The sequence below is a fragment of the Populus trichocarpa genome, chromosome 12 (genome assembly GCF_000002775.5).
Source record: "Populus trichocarpa isolate Nisqually-1 chromosome 12, P.trichocarpa_v4.1, whole genome shotgun sequence".
Taxonomy (NCBI): domain Eukaryota; kingdom Viridiplantae; phylum Streptophyta; class Magnoliopsida; order Malpighiales; family Salicaceae; genus Populus; species Populus trichocarpa.
In genome coordinates, this window is record NC_037296.2 from 10,477,826 (window position 1) to 10,500,790 (window position 22,965).

At 34.5% G+C, this 22,965-nt stretch overlaps 3 protein-coding genes across 4 annotated transcripts; 2 read left to right on the forward strand and 1 right to left on the reverse strand.

Annotated features, from left to right (window-relative positions):
• The first annotated feature begins 2,521 nt into the window (after window positions 1-2,521).
• On the forward strand, window positions 2,522-6,184 carry LOC7483496 (protein KINESIN LIGHT CHAIN-RELATED 3). Of its 2 annotated transcripts, XM_024582470.2 has the most exons (3): window positions 2,522-2,866; window positions 3,368-5,458; window positions 5,721-6,184. In XM_024582470.2, exons 2-3 carry the CDS (start codon window positions 3,414-3,416, stop codon window positions 5,923-5,925), a joined length of 2,250 nt encoding a protein of 749 aa, XP_024438238.2. In that variant the 5' UTR covers window positions 2,522-2,866; window positions 3,368-3,413; the 3' UTR covers window positions 5,926-6,184. The 2 variants fall into 2 exon arrangements, with proteins under 2 accessions (XP_024438238.2, XP_052301944.1); XM_052445984.1 differs by lacking the exon at window positions 2,522-2,866 and having other exon boundaries at window positions 3,347-5,458.
• A 1,001-nt stretch (window positions 6,185-7,185) lies between these two features.
• Window positions 7,186-10,882, reverse strand: LOC7483497 (pentatricopeptide repeat-containing protein At1g11290, chloroplastic). The gene is made up of 2 exons (XM_002318611.4): window positions 8,056-10,882; window positions 7,186-7,939 (listed from the first exon to the last, which is right to left on the reverse strand). Exon 1 carries the CDS (start codon window positions 10,746-10,748, stop codon window positions 8,301-8,303), a length of 2,448 nt encoding a protein of 815 aa, XP_002318647.3. The 5' UTR covers window positions 10,749-10,882; the 3' UTR covers window positions 7,186-7,939; window positions 8,056-8,300.
• Window positions 10,883-10,923: 41 nt separating this feature from the next.
• LOC7458031 (uncharacterized) lies at window positions 10,924-15,995 on the forward strand. Its single transcript, XM_002318008.3, has 10 exons — window positions 10,924-11,078; window positions 11,185-11,259; window positions 11,375-11,461; window positions 12,169-12,225; window positions 13,886-13,978; window positions 14,483-14,555; window positions 14,666-14,741; window positions 14,871-14,961; window positions 15,168-15,284; window positions 15,586-15,995. Exons 1-10 carry the CDS (start codon window positions 11,028-11,030, stop codon window positions 15,592-15,594), a joined length of 729 nt encoding a protein of 242 aa, XP_002318044.1. The 5' UTR covers window positions 10,924-11,027; the 3' UTR covers window positions 15,595-15,995.
• Window positions 15,996-22,965: the final 6,970 nt, after the last annotated feature.

A 22,965-nucleotide genomic window follows, 5' to 3' on the forward strand; every position in this document is an offset into this window, starting at 1 on the left:
GGTATTTTTGTCATTTTATAGGTGTTCATTTGTCATTACCATATTTATGGGGGATAGATCGGTCTTTTTGCATGTGTTATGCAAAATAAAATGACTTCGCTACCATTGGAATAAAAAATTTTAAAGTTAGTGCTAAGGAGCGTTTTTGTCTTTTTGATTTCATATACACAGTAAAATATCTAAATTACCCTTAAAAAATCAAGTTTTATTCACTAGTAATCAGGGGTGTATTGATATTTTTACAATGGTTTTCTTTGTAATAATAGGTTGGTAGAGGGTTTTATTGAAATTTCAATTTTTAATGCACAATAAAGTTACTTAACTACCCTCGGGATCAAAAAAATTAAAGCTTCCTTCTCTTAGCTTTTTTGTTATTCTTAGAAGAGCTAAATGACATCTCGATTTTTTAGTAAATATAAAATATTAATGAAAAGAAAAAGTTGTTGACACGTGCATGACAAGTGTCAGCTAGTGGATGTCGTCCGTGTTTTTCGGGCGGCACATGTAGCGGCGTTCTACGGTTTTACGCTGCCTTCAAAGGTAACATTGAAAGCGTGTCAATGTCCTCTACACAGTGATGTGACATGTGTGTACAACAGAGTTTCAATTGGGCCCCAATGAATTGTTTTTCTTTCCCTCTTTTTTTTTTCGTTTTCTCCTTGCCAAAGTATAGGTATCCTATCATTTATTTTTTTATATCAAATTCAGTCCTTATTCTTTTTATTACTATACGTATAGTTTTTTTTTTTGTATTTTATTTTGATTGATTTTTTCCTTCAATTTCTTCCTTGTCATATAGTTTAATCTGATTTTTATGTCAAATTTAGTCCTTATTCTTTTGATTTTTTCTTTTTTACTAATTAAATTTTATTTTCAATTTCATCCCTAAGCATTTGATTTTAATTTATTTTTATGTTGAATTTGATCCTCATTCTTTTTATTATTGTTTGTTTTGTTTTAAATTTTTTTTCCAATTTAATCTCTTGTCATTTTTTTAGAATGTTTCTTCATTATTTTCCCCCTTGTATTTTTTCCAAGGTCATGGTTCAACATTTGTTTTTTTTTAAATTTTGTTTTCATGTTTTTTTTTTTTGCTTTCCTTTACATGAGGTTATCCCGATCTTAGATTGACTTATATTTTTTTTCACTGTTTTGTTTTTAAATTAATTATTATTTTGGTTTCATTGCTAAGGTTTTTTTTTTTATTAAAAATTTTGCTTTGGTGTTTATGGGTTTGCTTTCTATGAGGTTGGTCTCCACCTTATGACCATGGTCATGAGTTTTTGAAAGTTAACACGGGTTGACTTTGGTTTTTTTTTATGCTTTTTTAAAATTATTTTTTTTAATTTCTTCCTTCAACATGTATTTTTTTTTTAGAATTGATCTTCATGCTTTTGTTTTCACTGCCCTCTCTATGAGTCTATTCTAATCATTTGTCCATGGTCGCTAGGTTAGCGAGTTAACTCAGGTTAACACATATCTTTTTTTTTATTATTATTTTCAATCTCATCATTCAATATTGAGTTGTTTGATAGTTTAGCTTCATGATTTTATTCAATTTGCTTTCAATGATGATTTTGTTTATCTTTTATTGGTACATATAATTATTTGATCGAACAAAAAAATTATTCCTAGAAATAAAATTATTAAACACAATTAAGTATATTACCCGTGTTGCGAGATCAAATTCTTAGTTATCTCTTGATTAAATATAAATTTATTTATTTAAATAAATGTATGAATATTTTAGTTTATGATTATTCAAAGATATATTAAAAAAACATGCATATTTATTTTTTTATTGAAAAAGAATAATCTTACCCGTGTGAATCACGGTTCACGTAGCTAGTACACTTATCTATAAGGAGCTGCAAAAGGGTGCTCAATAATAAAATAGCAAACATGGTTAAAACCAGGGGCCCGGCCCTACAAAGTTTTTTTCCTGCCTTTTTCTTGTGTAATTTTAACTTTTGGTCCTAAAACTAGTGAATTTTAACTTTTGACTCCCTAGATTTTGTTTTTTTTTAATTTAACCCCCAAACAGAATTTCTTGGCCCGGCCCTGGTTGAAAGTGACACATTTGAGCTTATCAGCTTAGCTAGTTCTCAAGTATAAAAAGAGAGGGTCAGTATGGTTCAGGACCACGACCCTCAGTATCTTCACATGTTCCACCCAATAACACCATTGTCAAAGAACCCTTCATTTACTTACGCAGTTTCGTAATTTGTTTTTTATATTTTTAAAACATTTTAATATGTTAATATTAAAAAAAATAAAAAAATATTATTTAAAAATATTTTTAAATAAAAAATATTTAAAAAACAACCTCTGACTTTCTCGTACACCTTCCGACGACAACCAAAAAGGCCATGGCTGTCAGTTCACATAATCCAATGACACGTGGCACAATCCCATTGAACAGGAAAAAACAGACAGAAAGCAGATTGGCAGCAGCAGGCCTTATATTTAGGGTGGGAGAAAAGTCCCCTTCTTTAACCTTTCCCTCTCTGACATTCCACCTCTGCTAGAATATATATATATATATATATTATTTTTTAATTTTTTTTATTATTCTACCATTTTCATTTCTAACCAGCTAAGCTATGAAAGCTGCCATATTGTCCTTGTGTTATTTTTAACAAAAACCCCTTGTTCTTTTTCAACTGCCTAACTTCTTCCTTCACACACACACACAGACACACACACACAAGGATTGACACAAAACCAAATTCAAGATTGTTTTTTTTTTTTTTGGGTGCGTGTCTTTCTCTATATGTAATCACATCAGTATTCAATCTCTATCTCCTGTTTAAAAAGCCCGGATAACATATCATCTTGGAATCTTCTTTCATGACTGGTTTTTAAGGTACTGAATTTATCAATGTCTTCTCTTTTTTTTTGCCTTTTATGTTCTGTCTGTTATTGGATCAGTTTGAGAGGTTAACTGTCAGAAAAAATTAAAGTTTGCATTTTTGTTCATTGATTTTTTGTTGTGTCAGTTATATAATTTGTGGGACTGTATTGTTTTGTACTGATGAGTTTATAATCTAAGGGTTCATTTTACTGAGTTTTGGAAACATTTTTTTTCGAAAGATCTAATTAAGAAACGTTAGATTTTTTATTGCTGTTGCAAACATGGAAAGTTTAAAGGGCTGTTTAAAGCACAAGTTAAAGGATTGAGCTTTTGATGTTATCATTGGTGTTTTTGCTATGGTTTTAGTTGACTTTGTCATGTTTTAGCTACATGTGTCGAGGTTGGTGCATCTTGTATATAATTAGATAGTTTAAATATATGATTTTTTTATCTACAGTGCCAATTGTTTGATATAGCATGCCCTTTTCCTTATTTATGGAAACTTTGTTGCAGTTAGTTTATTGGAACTCAGTGTTTTCATTGATTTGGGTGAATAAAGATGCCTGGAATTGTTATGGATGGAATTGATGAGGAAGGAATAGTGAATGAAATGAATGGAAATTCAGTGCCGATGAAGGACAATTCTGTGCCTTATAAGTCCCCAAGGAGAAAATCGAGTCCGCACAGCCGTCGCAGTACTGGCCTAGATCCTCCTATAGATGGAGTTTCTGTTTATGGAGTGGCAGTTGATGGGGTACTTGACACCTCCATCGAGCAGCTTTATGAGAATGTGTGTGATATGCAGAGTTCTGATCAGTCTCCCTTAAGGCATAGCTTTGGATCTGATGGTGAAGAGTCTAGGATTGATTCTGAGTTGCGCCATCTGGTAGGAGGAGAGATGAGAGAGGTTGAGATAATGGAAGAGGAAGAGGAAGAGGAAGAGGTAGATAAACCAGAACTTGGCACTCATAGCAACTCTTCTTCCAAGAAGGGAAGTTCATCAGGGAGCAAGAAGTCGGGGAACTTGGACAAGACCAAATCTGCAAGCACCAAGTCTGTCTCTTCAAGAACCTCAAAGAAGCCTTTGGACTCTGAAGCATCATCGAAGTTGACTCCTAAGGGAAAATGTCCTCCAGAGAAACCTCCTATTGACAAGCAGAATGATAAGAATTTGAAAAAAGGAAATGTGGGAGTCAGATTGATGAAGAAACAAAGAAATTCTTCACTGGGAGGAGTAAAGTTACCGAATGGAACCGAGGATTCATCAGAATCGGGTTTAGATAATCCAGATCTTGGACAATTTTTGCTAAAGCAAGCAAGGGATTTGATTTCTTCAGGGGATAATCCCCAGAAAGCTCTTGAATTAGCTCTTCGAGCATCTAAATCATTCGAAATATGTGCAAATGATAAACCCAGTTTAGAATTGGTAATGTGTTTGCATGTCACAGCAGCTATACACTGCAGCATAGGCCAGTATAGCGAGGCCATTCCCATTCTTGAGCATTCAATTGAGATTCCAGTGCCCGAGGAAGGCCAAGAGCATGCCCTTGCCAAGTTTGCTGGTTACATGCAGTTGGGTGATACTTATGCGATCCTGGGCCAGCTTGAGAAGTCAACAAAGTGCTACTCAACAGGATTGGAAGTGCAGAAACAAGTTCTGGGAGAAACTGACCCTAGAGTTGGCGAGACTTGTAGATATTTGGCTGAGGCCCATGTTCAAGCATTGCAGTTTGATGATGCGCAGAAGGTTTGCCAGATGGCTCTAGACATTCATAGAGACAACGGTTCTCCTGCTTCTCTAGAAGAGGCAGCGGATCGACGGCTTATGGGTCTTATATGTGAAACAAAGGGAGATCATGAAGATGCTCTTGAACATCTTGTGTTAGCCAGTATGGCCATGGTGGCAAATGGCCAGGAAGCTGAGGTGGCCTGTGTTGATTGTAGCATCGGAGATGCGTACTTATCTTTGTCTAGGTATGATGAGGCTATTTTTGCTTATCAAAAAGCACTCACAGCTTTTAAGATAACAAAAGGAGAGAATCATCCATCTGTTGCTTCAGTTTTTGTTCGTTTGGCTCATTTATGTAACAGAACTGGGAAGTTGAGGGACTCAAAATCATATTGTGAGAATGCCCTTGGGATTTATGAAAAGCCCTTGCTAGGGATCCCTCCAGAGGAGGTTGCTAGTGGTCTCACTGATGTTTCTGCTGTCTATGAATCAATGAATGAGCTCGATCAGGCAATCAAGTTGCTAAAGAAGGCGTTAAAGATATATAAAGATGCACCTGGTCAACAAAGCACAATTGCTGGAATTGAAGCTCAAATGGGTGTCATGTACTACATGCTGGGAGATTATTCCGAATCTTACAACTCCTTTAAGAACGCAATTTCAAAGCTCCGTTCAAGCGGAGAGAAGAAATCTGCTTTCTTTGGCATTGCTCTCAACCAAATGGGTCTCGCCTGTGCGCAGCGCAATGCTATAAATGAGGCTGCAGAATTGTTTGAGGAAGCCAAGATTGTTCTGGAACAAGAGTGTGGACCTTATCACCCTGACACTCTTGGGGTATATAGCAATCTTGCAGGCACTTATGATGCAACGGGCAGGTGTGCACCTTTTACCATTTCTCGTGCCTTTTCTCCATGCCATCCTCGTTTGCATCTGTCAAAGGCTTAATGCCATTTTAATTTCTAGTCAAGTCATCAATGTTGCTCATTTTACGATTTGATGTTGTTAGGTGGTATAGTTACCAAATGGATGTGATGCATTTTCTTCTCTAGATTTATTTAATTTGTAAAACATGGATGTGTTAGCCTGAATGTGCTCTACTTGAAGCTCAGTTGAGGTGCTCTGTAATGTTTAACGCAGGTTGGACGATGCAATTGAAATCTTAGAGTATGTTGTTGGGATGAGGGAGGAAAAGCTCGGGACAGCGAATCCAGATGTTGTTGATGAGAAAAAAAGGCTGGCCGAGCTGTTGAAAGAAGCCGGCAGAGTTCGGAGCAGAAAAGCCAGGTCACTGGAGAACCTCCTTGATGACAACTCTCATGGCATAAACAGTGATGGCATTTAGGTATTGTAAAGATGCTACATGTGTAGCTGTATTTATTCAAATGGAACACAATGTGTTATAGGAGTTGATTCAAGAAGGAAAAGAAGAAAGGCATAGGTTCTTGGTGTTCTCATAGATTCATACTTCGAAACAACTGCAGGCATGGATTTGGTTGTCTTCTTGATTTTCATTTTCATATTTATTTATTAGTTTTTTGTGCTCCTCGTTGTTTATTACGTTTAAATCTTTGATAATAGTAAATGCTATTAATTTTTCTTTATTTTGTAACGTTCCATCCAACATAATCGAGGATGTTAGAGCATGCTTGTAATTTTTTTTTTCCAAATCATTTTAGTTTTTTTTTTAATTTTATTTCTCAATTTAAATTTATGATATATTATTTTTTTAATTTAGTTTTTATTTTTTTGATTTTTATTTTTTTTGTTAAATTTTTTTCTTTTAATTTCACACTTCAATCGAAAGTTTTTTTTGTTGTCTTCTTATTTATTTTTATTTTTAATTTTTATATTTATTCTTCTAATTGTTATTTTTTTAGATCCTTTATATAATTGATTTGTTTTTCAATTTTATCATTCAATATTTGATTTATTGAAGATTATGTTTCGTAGTTTTTTCATGTATGGTGCCTCTAGTTTAATGACCCGAGTCATGAATTTAAAAAGTTTAACACTAGTCGACATCATTTCTTTATTTTTATCTATTTTGTTTTATGATTTCATTGTTTGATTTTAAAAAAAAAATTAATTTGATGGTTTTCTTCAATTTCTTTTTATATTAGGTCATCTTGATCTCATGACATGAATCACAAGTTTTGCAAGTGAATCCGGATTGACATATCTCTTATTACCCAGACTACATATCTATTAAGCTACATCAAACTGTTTTTTTTTTCTTTTTTTATTCAATTTTGTACGTTTTTTTTTTCCAACTTATCATTAATTGTTTTTTATTTTATCGGTTTTCTATTTTTATCAATTTTTTTATTTAATTAAAAAAAATTAACTAATTAAACCCAATTAAAACTATAATCCAAGTTGTTATTTTTATTTTTTAAAAAAACATAATTGTGTCCCTTAAACATTGTTTTTACGGGAAAAAAATACATGCAGTGTAACACGGACCCAGAACGTATCACCGCACAAGTCTAGTGAATTTTTCAAAGAGGATGGGATCAGATACCTCTTCATCTGAGCCAACTAGGATGGTGAGTTGTTGACAATATAAGGTGATGAGATGAGACCCCGATCATGCAATAACATCAATGAAATTCAAACACTCCATTCTTTTGAAACAAATTTAGGGCTGGCTGATCTTAACATCCTACTTACTTCAGCTCAATTTCCAAGATTTCAAGTAAAAGCATTAAACATGAATAGTCTTCCTCCAGGATTTTAAGAAAAGCTCTCAAGTGTCCCCATCAGGAATAGGCCTTTCAACTTTTATTTTACCAGCAAATCGTTTAATTTCATCTCAGCTAAGTTTGCCAGAGATGAAAAGGCATGTTAACTGCTTATAAAAGACAAATAATTTGACAGCATTTTAATGAGGCGAAAGCGACCAATCTGGGGAATGAGGAAACATCAGGTAGTCGCAACACGAACTTACTTGGTTAGTTTCTGAGAAAAAAACCAATTACTTGGCATCTGCACAACACTGAGAATTATCAAAAATCTCAATTGCTCAACCAATGCCTGCTTCCTTTCGTTCCAATCTCATCCCATACATCTTGGCGTTGAACAAGCATTGGCTCATTACTTTCAACTAGTGATTTTTTTTTGGCCACTTACAAGGTTAGACCCTCAGACAGAAACCATTCCTGTCAGAAAAACAAGGCCATCCTCGGCCTCATCAGGCTCACTACATACTTCAGCTCAATTTCCAAAATTTCAAGTGAAGGCATTATACATGACTTGCATTCAAGATTTCAAGGAAAGCTCTCGACTGGCATTTCAGGAATAAACTTTTCACCTTCTGTTTACCATCAAATTGTCCAATTCACCTCAGATAAGTTTGCCTGAAAATGTGAAGACATGTTGATGCTTAGAAGATAAAATAATTTGACAGCATTAATGAACAAAAATGACCAATCTAGGGTAAAGACAAATATCAGATAGTCGTACAGAAACATACCTGATTAGTTTCAGGGAGGAAAAACTAATCAGTTGGCATCTACGTGGTTCCAACAAATCATTTCAAATATCAATCACTTGATAAATGCCAGCTACCTTGCCTTCCAGTACCATCCATGCAGCTTGGCATTGACAAGTATTGATTGAACATAATTCAAATAGTTTTCTTTCTTGTTTCTCCTTACAAGGTTACCCCCGAAGACAGAATCCTTTCTTCTTATCAAAACAATGCTATCCTTTAACTCATCAAGCCCAGTACTTGTTGCTTGCTGCTTGAATGTGAGGAACATACCCCACTCTTTTCATTTCTAGTGATAAACTTTCTATGGTAGCATAGATATCCCCAGACCGATCATGTGAGTAATCACCAGCAACAAATATATGTATGCTGTTATCAACTTCAATCCAACTGCATCCAGGCTGCTTTTTCAGTCCCATTTGTTTAATATCAGTTCGAACTCGAAAAACTTCATTCAAATTTCCAGAATCTTCATACAAATTTGCGAGGAGTACACGGTAACCAACACTTGAAGCATCTAGTTCAAATATGTGATTTGCCACAACTTCTGCCAACTTTGTGTTACCATGATTTTTGCAGGATGCCAGAAGGGAACCCCATATTCTATCATCTGGGGAACAAGGCATTGACATTATCAGATCATATGCCTGATTTAGATTGCCAGCTCGGCCCAGAAGATCAACCATGCAAGTATATTGTTCAACTCGAGGTTCAAGGTTATAGTCTTCCATCATGCTATTGAAATATTTCCATCCCGCGTCAACCTTCCCAGAATGGCTGCAGCTGGAAAGGAGGGAAGTAAAAGTTCCATGGTCAGGCTTTATGTTTGCTTCTTTCATCTTTTCAAATGTTGCAAACATTTCATCAGTACGGCCATGCATTCCAAAACCCAGTAGGATTGAATTCCACGTGACTTCATTTCGTACAGGCAATTTTTCAAACACAGTCCGTGAGCTATGTATGTCCCCGCATTTGGCATAGGCACTTATTAGAGAGTTGTTTACAAGAGCATTGGTCTCAAACCAATGCCGTAGTAGGTAGCAGTGAACCTCCTTACAAAGGATCATGACTGACAAGTGAGTGCAAACAGAAAGAATACATGCCATGGTTACAGTATTGGGCTTGATTTGTTTAGATTGCATATCACGAAATGCCTTCAAAGCTTCATCTGCACACTTATTTTGAGCAAATCCAGATATTAGCGCATTCCACGATACCAGATCTCTGGTTGATAATCCATAAAAAACTTGTTGAGCATACTCCATGTCTCCACATTTTCCATAGAAATCAACTAGGGCACCACCAACAAAAACATCAGAATCAAACCCCATCTTTATAGCAAATCCATGAATTGCCATCCCTCTAGGCTTAAGAGATAAGAATGAACATGCCCGGAGTGCAGCCAAAAGAATGACAGGATCTGGAAAACCACAATCCAACATAAACTCACTGAAAAATTCCAATGCTTCATTTGGGTAACCATTCTGAGCACAATTCAACATCACTGAACCCCACATGACTAAGTTATGATTTTGAGACCTTTTGAATATTTGCAAACTGGTTTCAGGATCACCACATTTAAAATACATCTCCATAAGAGCTGTTCCAACTCTTACATCATCATCCAGGCCAAGACCCAGAATGAGTCCATGGATTTGCTTTCCAACAGCTAAATCCAGCAACTGGGAGCACAAAACTAAAACAACCACTACAGTTGACGAATCTGGGCTAATCCCTAATTCTAACATCTCAACAAACAATTCCAAAGCCAATGAAAGACATTCATTTGAAACATACCCCAAGATCATCACATTCCATACCACCATATTCCTTCCCACCAACTCATTATCCCGAATTCTCTCAAAAACATTTTCAGCATTCTTTATATCTCCACATTTCATGTACATTTCAATCAACGCACTCACCAAGAACTCATCAGAATCCACCCCTTTTTTCACAAGGAACCCATGAATCTCTAGCCCATGAGTCAAACACTTAATTGAAGCGCACGATGAAAGAGCAGCAAGACATGCCACCCGGTTATGATATGAACCACCACATTCCTTAACCATCCTTCTAAACATCACCAACGATTTCACATAATCTCCTGATTGACAAAACCCAGATATCATTGTATTCCACGAAACTGAATCTCTCTCCTCCATCCTCTCAAACATGTCAACCGCATTCCCACCAGCCCCACATTTCCAATACATACCCAAAAGAGAATTCTTAACAAAAATGTCTTGTAAAAACCCAAACTTCAACAAATGCCCATGAATTTGTTTCCCTTTATTAACATCATAAAGCCCACCAAACGCTTTAATCAAACAAGGAAAGAACCTGAACTCCTCAACTGGAAAACCACATTCAATGAAATCAAGATACACTCTAATTGCATCCTCGAAAAACCCATCTTCTGTACACTCCTTAATCATCCTATTAACCTTTGAAACATCCATAACAGACTTCGTGGTCAAAAACCCACGTGAATAAATTGATTTCTCAGATGGGTTTTCAGCTAACCGAATTGAAGTAGCATTATTTTGTAAGCTACAAGAAATTAAAGTTGTCTTTTCAAGATTTCTGAGAGTTACCTTGTACGGAACTGACACAAGTTTGTGACTCAAGCAATGACCATTCAACGGAAGCCAGTGTGACCGTACAATTTCCATTTGCTCTTTGGAACTAGCTCAATCAAGTGATGTCGTTTTCAGGTTCCAGACTTCCAACTCCGACATCATATTCATAACACCTATATTCTCTTCTTGTTTTCTTACGTTAATTTTTAGGGATACAGTAAAAACGACAAGTCGTTTGGGGAATTTTTCAAGACCGCTCTTGTCAGATATTTATCATAAACGGTGCGTTTTAAGAATAGTATATAAATTCCCGCTTCCCTAAATTCCCTCCTCAGCGAAGAACGCACAGAGAAGTCTCAATCGCCGATAAATATGGAGAGTAAATCCTCTGGTTCGCCGGCAACCTTTATTGATAACTTAGTGGTAGGTTTTCATATTCTTCTATACACTTACAGATTTAATTTCCAATTCGTACAGTTATGAGACTCAAACTCTCTCTCTCTCTCTCTCTCTCTCTGTCAAATTGTAGGTACCAGGAGATGTGGTTGTTGATCTTTCTAGCATGACTAACCAGACAATTAAGCTTGGTAGTGGGCTCCGTCAGGTCTATCTTTTAGGGTTTTTTTTTTTAAAAAAATAAACTTTTCAATTTCTTGGACTGCAAAGTTTGTTTCTTTATTCAAAATTTGGTTTGAGTTTTGGTGTCTTTAATTTAACAGGACTGTGATGCTATATCTGTAATGAAAGCAGGGAAATTGAGGTTCTCAAAGCCAAATAAATATTGGGTTGAAACCTCCCAAAAGAGGGTATGCTTGCTTACTTACTGATTGCCTATTAGTTGGTGATGTGGCAAGCTGTGACTTTTGTTTTTCATAATATTATGGGCATATGCTTTAAATTTGTTTAAAATTACTCAACAATTTGAAAGGGACCACAGTAACGAGCTAAATGGGAGGGTTGATTTGTGTTAAATATTTTTGAATGGTTTGGAGAAAATAAAGGTGGGATTTGAAAGGCATTTCATTATTTTCTATGAGGAATGAACAGTTTTAGTGTTGGATTTTTCTTTATTTGTTAGCTATCTTATATTATAGTTTATGCACTGATGCCAACAGTGGATAATCTAGCAGATTGCTCAAAATTTAAATAATATAATACTTCTTTGTGATTGAGTTAGTATTCTGTGTGATCTTGTATGGGAAGCGCTGCTGCTGCTGCCATTTATTCTCTTTTAGTTGCCAATCTCAACGTGATTTTATAGAAAATTTGTAATTTGCACATTAGTGAATTATGCCAAGATTACGGAAAGTTTCGTCCCTAAATCACTTTGAAAATTTAATTCATTCAGTGGATGGGATCCACAATGAGATCCCTTCATCCAATGAATGGTATTATTATGCAAGTGATTTCAGGTAGGAACTTTATCTGTTTTATCTCACACATGACTTTAAATATTTTTTGTGGTTGATGTTCATTATCTTGTGTATGATGATTTATTTGATTTTTTGTACAGTATGTACCGTGTGCGGAGGACAGTGTTCTTGGAATTGTTGTAGACTCTAAATCAGATGTAAGCACTTTAAATATGAGCTATGTTGTGAGATTGATGCTATTAATCACTTGATGATTGCCATAACTTTCTTTCTGCTTTAGCGTTATGAAATAATCCATCTCAATTTTTTTTCCCTCCAGAAAGAAATAGGTTAAATTGGGAAGACCTGGAAAATTTAAGTTTTATTATTGACATGAAGTGAAGAATTGAATTAGGCTGGGTAGTTTTTGTTCATATCACTAAAGGGTATTTATAAAAGATATATATCAATCATTTAGCTAAGTCAACTATACAATTGAATAGGCTACAATCTGGGAGCTAAAAGTTAGGTTAAAAATCAGCTAACTAATTGATAGTTGTATACACCTAATATTTGTTATCTCTCCCCCTCAAGTTGGGGCATTTATATAACACATGCCCAACTTGGATAGCGAACTATGGAAAGTATCACTAGTAACAACATGAATCATTATAATTCACACTTTTAATAGAAGAAATCTCAACCACACCAGAGTCGAGATTGTCTTTGATGTAGTTCATGTCAAGTTCAATATGCTTGATTCGATTATGTTAAATCAGTTTGTTAGCAATCTCAGTATCCGCTGTGTTGTCACAAAAGAGCACCATTGGTAAGTTCACCCAAGAGAATTAATTTTGAGCCAAGTAAGCTTTGTAATTGCTTGATGGAACGCAAGGAAGCTTTGTAATTGCTTGATGGAACGCAAGGTACTTTGCTTCCGCATTGGATAGTGATACCACATTCTATTTTTTACTCCAAGTTAGAATGTTACACCCAACAAATGACACATATCCAAAGCTAGATTTTATATTTAATTTGGATCCAGTATACCCCACAATATCCAGGTGGTTATGTTGAGAGAACATAACACCTTTACCTAGAGAGGATTTCAGGTAAGCCAAGATACGATTCACTGCATCCATGTGTTGGTTATTTAGATTATGCATGAATTGAACACAACAATATATGATATGTCAGGTCCAATATGAGCTAGATAGATCAACTTCCTTGCCAACCTTTAATACCTTTTGTTAGTCGTTGGAATATGATCCGGATAGAAAGCAAGACCATGGTTTATCACAATAGAAGTATTTACAGGTTCACAGGTCGAGTTGCCAGTTTTGGTTAGGAGGTCTAATATGTGATGCAGGAGATTTTGGTCAAACACAAGTTGACCTCTTTAATGAGCAAAATTGACCGAACCAAATTGTGGCTTAAATCAAAATAACCTGTTGATTTTCTTAATTAGCTTGGAAGGCATAAGGAAGCATGGATAGGAAAGATCTGATCTAGTCTATCTTCTTTCTTGCACTATTCTCTGTGATCAGTAACAGTAGACTGGTGACTGGATATTTGGAATTCATTGTAGTGAAGGGATATTACTAAATGCTTCAGTATGTACATTTTCCTGATTTGTGTACTTCATGTAATGTCTTTAAAACATTGCAATGGTTTTGCTTACGAGCCACCAGTGCTTATACTTGTTCTATTTATTTCTTCTTTCCATCTATTATGTTAAATGCTTGTTCTGTACGCTTCCCATGTCCTTCTCACAGTTGGTATATGCTTTCTCCTTAATTAAATTCTAGTGTTTTTCATCCATCTTGCTTTATAATATATTATTAGATCCAAATGCTTGCCTTAACTTTGAATTTGCAGAACTTTCTTATCGACATAAAAGGACCTGCCTTGGCTTTTTTGCCTGTGCTTGCATTTGAAGGAGGGACCAGGAGAAACATACCCAAATTTGAGGTTCATACTCATCAAGTCATATATCCATTAGTGGCATTGTTTACTTGGTCTATGCCTTAGTTTCTCGTGTGCAAGGAAATCATATCAAATAGTTTGCAACTACGATATCTTTTCAAAAAATCAAAAGTTTGAGTTTGTAATCCCATCTTATTTTAATTGCATGGACTGCAGCCTAAATTTTGCTTGCCATCGTGGAAAACTAGAAATATCAGGATTCTGTAAAAGTGAAATTAATCATGAAGAAACTTTATTTGCTGCAATTTGAAATACGACACCTGTGGAAATATATATCATAATGAGGCTAGTATTTTACCAATTTAAGAATTCACCATCAGAAATCACAAGTCTTGCAACTACCTTAACAGTGTCTGCCTTTTGGCTTGGCACCCAGTCTTGATTATTTCTTTCTTTGAACATTCATAAATGAACAAAAAACTGTGGTTGAACACTTCAAACTGAAATTACACAGCTAATGTTTCGTTTTACCAATGCTGCTTGGAGCAGGCAGGTACCCTGCTCTATGTTCGAGTTGTGAAGGCAAATCCTGGAATGAATCCTGAGTTGTCATGCACTGATGGTTGGTTAATCAGCATGCTTGTTCTTGTGTCATATTACTGTTTGGTTTGTTTTGTGAATTATTGCAAACTATTTCTTGAGCTTTCTTAAAATTATGTTTTTGTTTCATAGCCAGTGGGAAGGCAGCAGAATTTGGTGCCCTCAAAGATGGCTACATGTTTGAATGTTCAACTGGTCTATCAAGAATGTGAGACATCTCCCCTTGTAACTTTTAATAGACTAAAGCCACTGCCTTAAGATTTTCACTGCATAACGAAATTACTTAGCTAGCTTCCGTATTTATGTTTCATGATGGATATTTTTTTTTCATGTTTAGGCTGTTGAGCTCACCAACATGTCCGGTTCTTGAGGCTCTTGGCAAGAAGCTCTCCTTTGAGATAGCAGTCGGCTTAAATGGCCGTGTTTGGGTATGATTTTTTGAGCAGTGTTACTATATTTATTTCCATTTTTTTTTTTTGTTTCCCTCACTCTTCCTTTCATTCTTTTGTTTCATAGTCGTCTCATCTTCTCTGCTTTAGTCATGTTTGCATTGATATACCAACTTTAAGACTGCTCTGTTTTGCTTGTGTAGAAGAGATCAAATTCTAATGATAATACCCTTTTATGAGTATAGGTGAATGCTAATTCTCCATCAATAGTTATTATTGTTGCCAATGCAATCATGAATTCGGAGACTTTAAGTGGAGTGCAGCAGAAAATTATGGCAGAGAAATTGCTGCAGAAAATTCAGGTGCTTGCATCGCATTTATGATTCAACCCTTTAATCATTTGAAATAGAGTTCGTTTTTTAAAATTTGTTTTTAAAATAATTTTTTATTTTAAAAAAATTATTTTTAATTTAAAAACACAAAAATATTAATTTAAAGTAAATAAAAAATAATTTTTTTTTGAATTTTTTCAAAAATATTTTATTAAAAAAAAAAACAAACAGATATTATTCCTGTCATCCTTAGATTCATTTCCCCCCTTTTTTTTTATTGAATCTTTTTTTCCCCTTCGATTTCCTTGTTATAACAAAACTTCAACTGCAGAATGATTGAAGAACTGCGAACATTGTCTCTTGGATCCACCATATTAATTAACTGGAAGGGACAGGTTCATGTACGTAGAAGTTTGAAGACCAAAATATAATGGTCACCAGCTCATAGTTTCGGAGGCTTATAATGGCAAGTACTTCCTGAATTTACACGGACTGTTGTGAGGAAAGTGTCCCTTTTGAGATTTTTGCCTATTTACTTCCGCTTTAAAAGATGCAAAATATTTTAAGCTGAGGATTCGGATTGATTCTTTCCAAGTGCTTCTATAAGTCAACATTTTGTAACTGTGGACATGTAGAGGCACTGAACTTCCATCAAATTTCGTTAATTATTTGTGCTGGTAATGTTTATGTAACTTGTCAACAATTGCGAACACATTTTTCGTTGCATGCTTTATTTTGTCCTGCGGAGCCTCAAGTAGATAATCCAGTTTCTATGGTGTCCTCTGGTTGGTATAGCTGTTGGGATCAAGGTTGTCAATTTTGTTTCATAAAGTATTTTGTTTTTTCAATTGAAATAGAATATTTTGATTTTGGAGTGTTTTGACGTGCTGCTTCGAGGTTGTATTGTTCACCTCAAGTAGATAATCCAGTTTCTATGGTGTCCTCTGGTTGGTATAGTTGTTGGGATCAAGGTTGTCAATTTTGTTTCATAAAGTATTTTGGTTTTGTTCATATATATATATATATATATATATATATATATATATATATATATGATATGATTCAAATTCAAGATAAATTAATTATAAATTATGTAATACAAACACAATATTATATTTCTAAATAGTCAAGATTATATAGAATTTTAATTTAAAGTAATTTAACTTAAACAAAATACCAAAATATTATGAAAATAAAATGTTTTAACATAAAAAAAATATAAATCAAATATCATCTCCATCATTAAAATAGAAATAAAGATCTTGATCTTGTGGTGGTATGTAGGGAAAGTCATCAACTAAACATTTTAATAGTTATCATTTCCACCAAACTTATTCTCGTCATCAAAACATCTCTTCACCCTCTAAAGTTCAAGTAGACAAGGTGCTTCAATAGTCTTCCAACTTATATCCTCTCCATCAAGAAAGCTAGATTCTTCACAAATCCATTCATTTAATATGTCAATGTTATCCAGGCTAATGAGATCTAAAGTATTTATTATTTTGCTCAAATTCCTACAAAGTATAAATATGAAAAAACACAACATGAATATAAACCATATATATTAGTGATAAATCTAATTTTTAAAAATTAATATTATTGTTAATGAAAATAGTAGTAATTATTTTCAATATTATTATTAATATCATTGTTATTGAAAATAGTAATGAAAATAAGTTTTTATAGTTTATACTTGGATGATTTAATTAATTAAATTCAAACAGGTTTAATTTGATTCAAAAACTTTTTAAGTACAAAATGGAACATATTAAATGAAACCAGAATATTTTGACCGAAATTTATTCAAAAAATACAGAACGGACCTAGATTTAAAATAAAATAAAATTTATTTTTTTTATTTTATTTTTTAAATTAATATGAAATATTTTAGTTATTTATAAAACGGAAACGGAATGGAATTGATAGCCTATTTTGAGATTGGAGGGTTTGACTTTTGGATCCATCCCATCTGAGATGCAGAGTGGTCCCTTGCACTGCGGTTGCTATCGGGAGTCTGACACGTCTCAAACCACACCTTACGATCGTGAAATGGAGACAGAAAATTTGGTGCCTGTTTTTGGCTTTAGGGTCCTTTACCGGCTGAAAATCTTGTGGACGAGATACGACCCTTGAGAAACAGAGGTTCTTTCACTTAGCAAACAAAAGACCAAGAGAAAGAAGCAGGTAAAAATGTGCTTTCCACACTGTCCTGCACCCCTGAAATCTTTGAGATTGTCATGGAGGGTAAAGACAGAGCACCTTGCTCGTGAAACCTTCATTAAATGGTTTCGTACTGAGGGTGATGTATGATTTGTTTTCAGGTATTATCTTTGCTGTATTAACTTAATTTCCAGGCCTCTTAAATGGTGTTGTATTTATCGCTGCAGCTGCATGTCGATTTTCTGACCAGTACAGTAAAGGCATGCGTTTCGTCAACAATCTTGACCTCAAAAGCTTCACCATGTACTCGAGCTAGAGAGGAATATGATACCCATCATAATTGTATTGAAAAATCTCCCTTTCACAAAGTATGCTTAATTTTGTATAATCTTCATAGCATTTGTTTTCATCAAATTTAAACTCCTGAAGTTGAATTTAAAACAATTTCTTCCTTTAATCCACCATTTTCTAATTTTCTCATCCATTAACCTTTTAAACAATAACCAGATAGTCAAAGGGGTTGGCAATCCATGGCACCGCAAGAAAGGTTGGTATTCCAAGTTCCAGCAATTGCTGCATCAAATAATCTTTAAATGGATCGATGGTCCAACTCCTCCCAGGAAAAAAACGAATAAATTAAATGGAGGATGGGCCATTTCGAGAAAATAAGTGACAAGTATTTAATGCGGAACATGGCCTTCCTTGTTCATTGCTCCCATCTTTAACTGCATATACTGTCTTCTTTTTGCAATTTAGAAAAACAAAATCTTACAGTTCCCAATAAATCACTTACCACTCACCAGTCTATTCAGGTCAGTGCAGTGCAGGCACGGACTCTTATCAATCTCAACACTTCAGAAAGGCCTCTGCATCAACTCTCTCTGGAGTTTTTTAGCTTCTACTTCTGCAATGGTAAACACCCTTCCAACTTCTTTACATTGAAATCTGTTCATGGTAATCACGTGCTTGCCCATCGCTGATATATAGCATTATGAATACTAGCACTTTGATTTTCGTAATTGTTGGTGTTCAATATGGTGATGTTACAGTGACGCATAAAAATGCTTCCTATGTCAAAATTGCTCGTGGATTACTGCGTAGTGTTGGTGTGGTTGGAAGTCCAACCAGGTCCAAGACAAAAAATAAAACAAAATAAAATCATCACAAGCTAATTTTGACGTAAAGGAGGAAATATATATGTGGGACAGCATGCTGCTACATAAAAATTGTGTTCCTGTGGATCGTGGATTGATCGGCCTGACTCCTGCAACAAAAGAACAGTTTAATCATGTACTGTCCAAATTAGTGGGAAAGAGATACCCATAGAATTTTGAGTTTTTTTTGGTTCTCGGTACTTTAAAAAATAAAAAAATAAAAAAATATTTAGAAAAATAACAAAGCTCATAAAGTCTGTTACCCGCTACTCTCTCAAATGCTAAAAATAAGCTGACACAACTTGTATAAAGAGAGAGATGAGAGAGAAAAACAAGGAAAGAAAAAAATCTTAAAGACACACTGAAACTTTGATAATAACATCACCGGTATCGTTAGAAAGATATCAATGAGACTAATTCAATGACATCAAGAAAGGTCACGAACGGTGACCAGAGTAGGGCACACGAGCCATCCAAATGAATCAGGGCCCATTTGCCTTCGGACAACTTGTATGGCACACTCCAGTCACCGTTAGTAACCTTTCTTGCTGTCATTGAATTCATTTCGTCCAAATATTTCTAACAGTACCGGTGATTTTATTATCGGAGCTTCGTTGTGCCTATAAGATATTTCTTTCTCTCTCTCTCTCCTTTTCTCTCTCTCTTCACAAATTACAAGAAGGAGAGAGGAGAGAGAGAAAAACAAGGACAAAAGGAGAGAAATAGACCCCGGACACACATCGAAACTCCGATAACGACATCACTGGATGAGTCGAATCCAACAACAACAAAGAAGGTCACCAACAATGACTGGAGAATGTCACACGAGTCGTCTGAAGGCAAATGAGCCCTAACACATTTAGATGGCTCATGTGGCTTACACCAATTACTATTCGTGACTTTTCTTGATATCGTTAGATTCGTCTCATTGATATCTTTTCAATAGTACTAGTGGTGTTGACATCGAAGTTTCGATGTGTGTCTTGGGTCTTTTTCTTTCTTTTCTTGTTTTTCTCTCCCTCCTCTCTTTTATTTCTTTACTGTAAATCATGTCAACCTATTTTTAGCATTTGACAAAGTCACAGATGTCATTTGCGACTCTCTAAACTATACTACTTTCCTAAATATTTTGTGTACTGTGTTATTTTATCCTCTTTTTTTAAGTGTTAAACTACAAAAATACTTTAGAATTTTAGCAAGTTTTTTTATATATATTTTAACACATTTAAAAAAAAACTTAAAAATTAACATAGTGCAAAAAATACTTAGGAAAATAACACAGTTAAAAAGAGTAGCATATAACACTTGCGACTATCTCTAAATTATAAAATAATATATAAAAAATGAAATTGAGGAGAGAGGAGAGAGGAAAAATAACAAAAGAAAAAAAAGATCTCGGAGGTATACCGAAACTCTCGTGATAACACCACTAGTATCATTAAAAATATCTTAATGAAATAAATCCAACAATACCAAGAAACCTCATTAATAAAGATTGAAGTGGGTCATACGAGCTACCCAAAGGTTGTGGGGCTCACTTGCCTTTGGGTAAATCGTGTATCTCATTCTTGTCACCGTTGCTGATCTTTTCTAGTGTCATTGGATTCATCTCGTTGAGATTTTTCTAATAGTACCGGTAATGTCATCGTATGAGATTTTGTTTTCCTCTAAGATCTTTTCTTTATTTATTTTCTTTCTCTCCTCTCTCTTTATAAATTACAAAAAGAAGAGAAGATAGAGAAAAAACATAAAGAATAAAAGAAAAGACTTTGGAAGCACATCAATACTCTGATAACAACATCAACGGTACCATAAAAGATCTCAACGAGATTAATCCAACAATATCAGCGTAGCTCACTAACAGAGATCATAGTGAGGGACACGAGCTTCTCGAAGGCATGAGCCTTGCCACCTCTAGGAAGCTCGTGTGCTCCACTCCAATATATGTTAGTGAGATTTCTTAGTATCGTTGGATTTGTCTCATCAAGATTTCTCTAATAATACCAGTAATGTCATCATCGGAGCTTCAATAAGTCTTTGAAGTCTTTAATTTTTTTATCTCCTCTCATGAGGGAGTGGATAACTAATGTGGCACATGGGTGGACATGTCCTGAAAACTACTAAGTTTATGGGGGGGATATGTAGTTAATTGCCCAAGTCCTTGCTAGAAAGTGGAGAGAGTTTTCAAATGTAACTTCTACGTAGTTTTATTATAAGTAGGTTGTAAAATATATTATGTAGTATGTAATACCTTATAGGTAAAAGATATATTATACATATCACTCATAAGGACTTACGTATTCCTTTGATGAGTTTAATAAATGTTGGAAAATATTCTTGTAAATTATTATGCACTACACATCTGCATGTGTGTTTCGTTTGTTTATAATGAGTGAGCTGTAGGAAACCTCTATTGGGGTGTGAAACTCTTAATTGTAGGCAAACATGAGCAATTGATGAGGTAAGGTTGAATCTTGTTGGGGCTATATTGCTACATAATGGGAAAAAATTTGAGTGAAACATTTATCCCTATAATAATTGGTATAAGAGAGTTTTTGGTTTTAAAGCTTGGAAAGCTTTATAGCCCAAATCTATATGCAAAGTAACCAAGTAGCTACAAAAATAATTCAAAAAATATTGACACATCTTGAAAGCTTGATAGGGTCTATTCTAGAGGATGCAGATCACTCAATAGATGATAGGCCAATAGTTTTCACACGGGACATCTTAACAAAACAAAGGGTAAAAATAGAAGAAACAAAATATCGCAACCTAGTTTTATAGTAACGGAAAACCTTATCTGGTCTTTTAGAAGTTTTAGGCGAAGGGCTAGTTATGTAATAAAAAAGATAACTATCACCCTATATATCATACCTAAAATAAACTATATTTTTGTTAAAAAAAAATGAATGGTGTTTATTATGTTAGGAATTGCCTAAACTAACATGTTTTGTTTAAAAGTCTAAACTAAGAGAGTGGTTTTTTATTTAGAAATGAGAAGGGCTTGATCCCCATTTAGAAAATGTTCAAGCATTGGACTTGCTAGAATGGTGAGTTATTTGACGAATGTTGACCTATAATAAATATGTGGTTCGAATGCCACCACTCATTCTTAATAGGCTTTTATGGGATCAAGTTGATCCGACCTAACTTGCTCACAGCATCAATGAAGATATTTTAAATATAAAACAAATAACACATACCAACATGATTATAAACATGTATTCACAAATTCAAATATTCGATAATAATCATCCAAGGATACAAGTAAAAAAAGGACCCTCTAACCCTGGGTTGAATTTTTAAAATAATGACAGCTTATATGCCATAACAAACACAATAATAAAAACCATATAATAAATAACATAGACATGTACTTGCTAATTTAAACACCTGACAGTTAACATGTAAAGATGAAAGCTAGGAATAGGTCATCTAATTATGAATTGAGTTCTCAAAATAGATGATAACTTATACACAAATATAAACAATTATATATGCATAAAACTTTTGCATTGAGACCTAACCATTATGAATCAAGTAAACTAAAAATCAAATATGATCCTCTTAACCCCATCATGGATATTGATTCTAACCTTATCTCGTCTTGAAAAAATAATGCCCCATAACTTTATACTCCCAAGCTTGCCATGCAATGATGTGGACTCCAACATCTCAAATATCTATCATAATACCCATAAAGAATCAATAAAATTATAAATTATTCAAAATAAATAAAAATTTATTCCGATTTGAAAATAACCTTCGAAAGATATTGGAGTTGACTTGAGACCATGAATAAAGACTAGAAAATATTGACGTATAGGCTCACATGCTTGCACATCTAGTACGTGTGGGAAGGTTGTGGCACACGTGTTTCACGCACCGAATTTGACTTGCAAAAAAAGAACAAAACATTTTGATTTGAAGAATTTTGGGTTGATTCTTTAGGCAAAAGGATTTTTATTTAGGGATGATCTATTTTATGAATTTTGGGTTGGAGAATGAAGGAGTGGGATTAGAATTCTAGGATTGTTTGGTTATTGTGTGTTTTTAGTGAGGGGAAATGGCTATCATGGACTGCTAAACTTCTAGTGAGAGGGGCATGAAGGATCATGAATATTGTTCATTTCCAAAGAAGATGGAGGAAATGGTTTTTTTTTTTGTCAAATTAGCATAGTAAACTTAAAAATTTGGAGGAATGACATCATTTGAAAAACATTTGGTGAAATGACATAGTTCGACCTTGTCGCCCTTGTGAAGGGCGACATTAACAAAATGTCGTGTTTCTGAAGTGCAATAACTTAAGATGTCGCGCTTCACAAGGGCGACATCAATTAAAATTTAAACATTTCAAACACCATCAACACACAGACGCCCCCTTCTCTCTTGAAAAA

Excerpts from the sequence above, each read along its gene's own strand:
- LOC7483497 (XM_002318611.4), bottom strand. The coding sequence starts at position 10,748 with ATGGAAATTGTACGGTCACACTGGCTTCCGTTGAATGGTCATTGCTTG.
- LOC7458031 (XM_002318008.3), top strand. The coding sequence starts at position 11,028 with ATGGAGAGTAAATCCTCTGGTTCGCCGGCAACCTTTATTGATAACTTA. Across the intron at positions 12,226-13,885 it reads TTGTAGACTCTAAATCAGAT|AACTTTCTTATCGACATAAA; the intron begins GTAAGCACTTTA and ends TTGAATTTGCAG. Across the intron at positions 13,979-14,482 it reads GAAACATACCCAAATTTGAG|GCAGGTACCCTGCTCTATGT; the intron begins GTTCATACTCAT and ends TGCTTGGAGCAG.
- LOC7483496 (XM_024582470.2), top strand. The coding sequence starts at position 3,414 with ATGCCTGGAATTGTTATGGATGGAATTGATGAGGAAGGAATAGTGAAT. Across the intron at positions 5,459-5,720 it reads ACTTATGATGCAACGGGCAG|GTTGGACGATGCAATTGAAA; the intron begins GTGTGCACCTTT and ends TGTTTAACGCAG.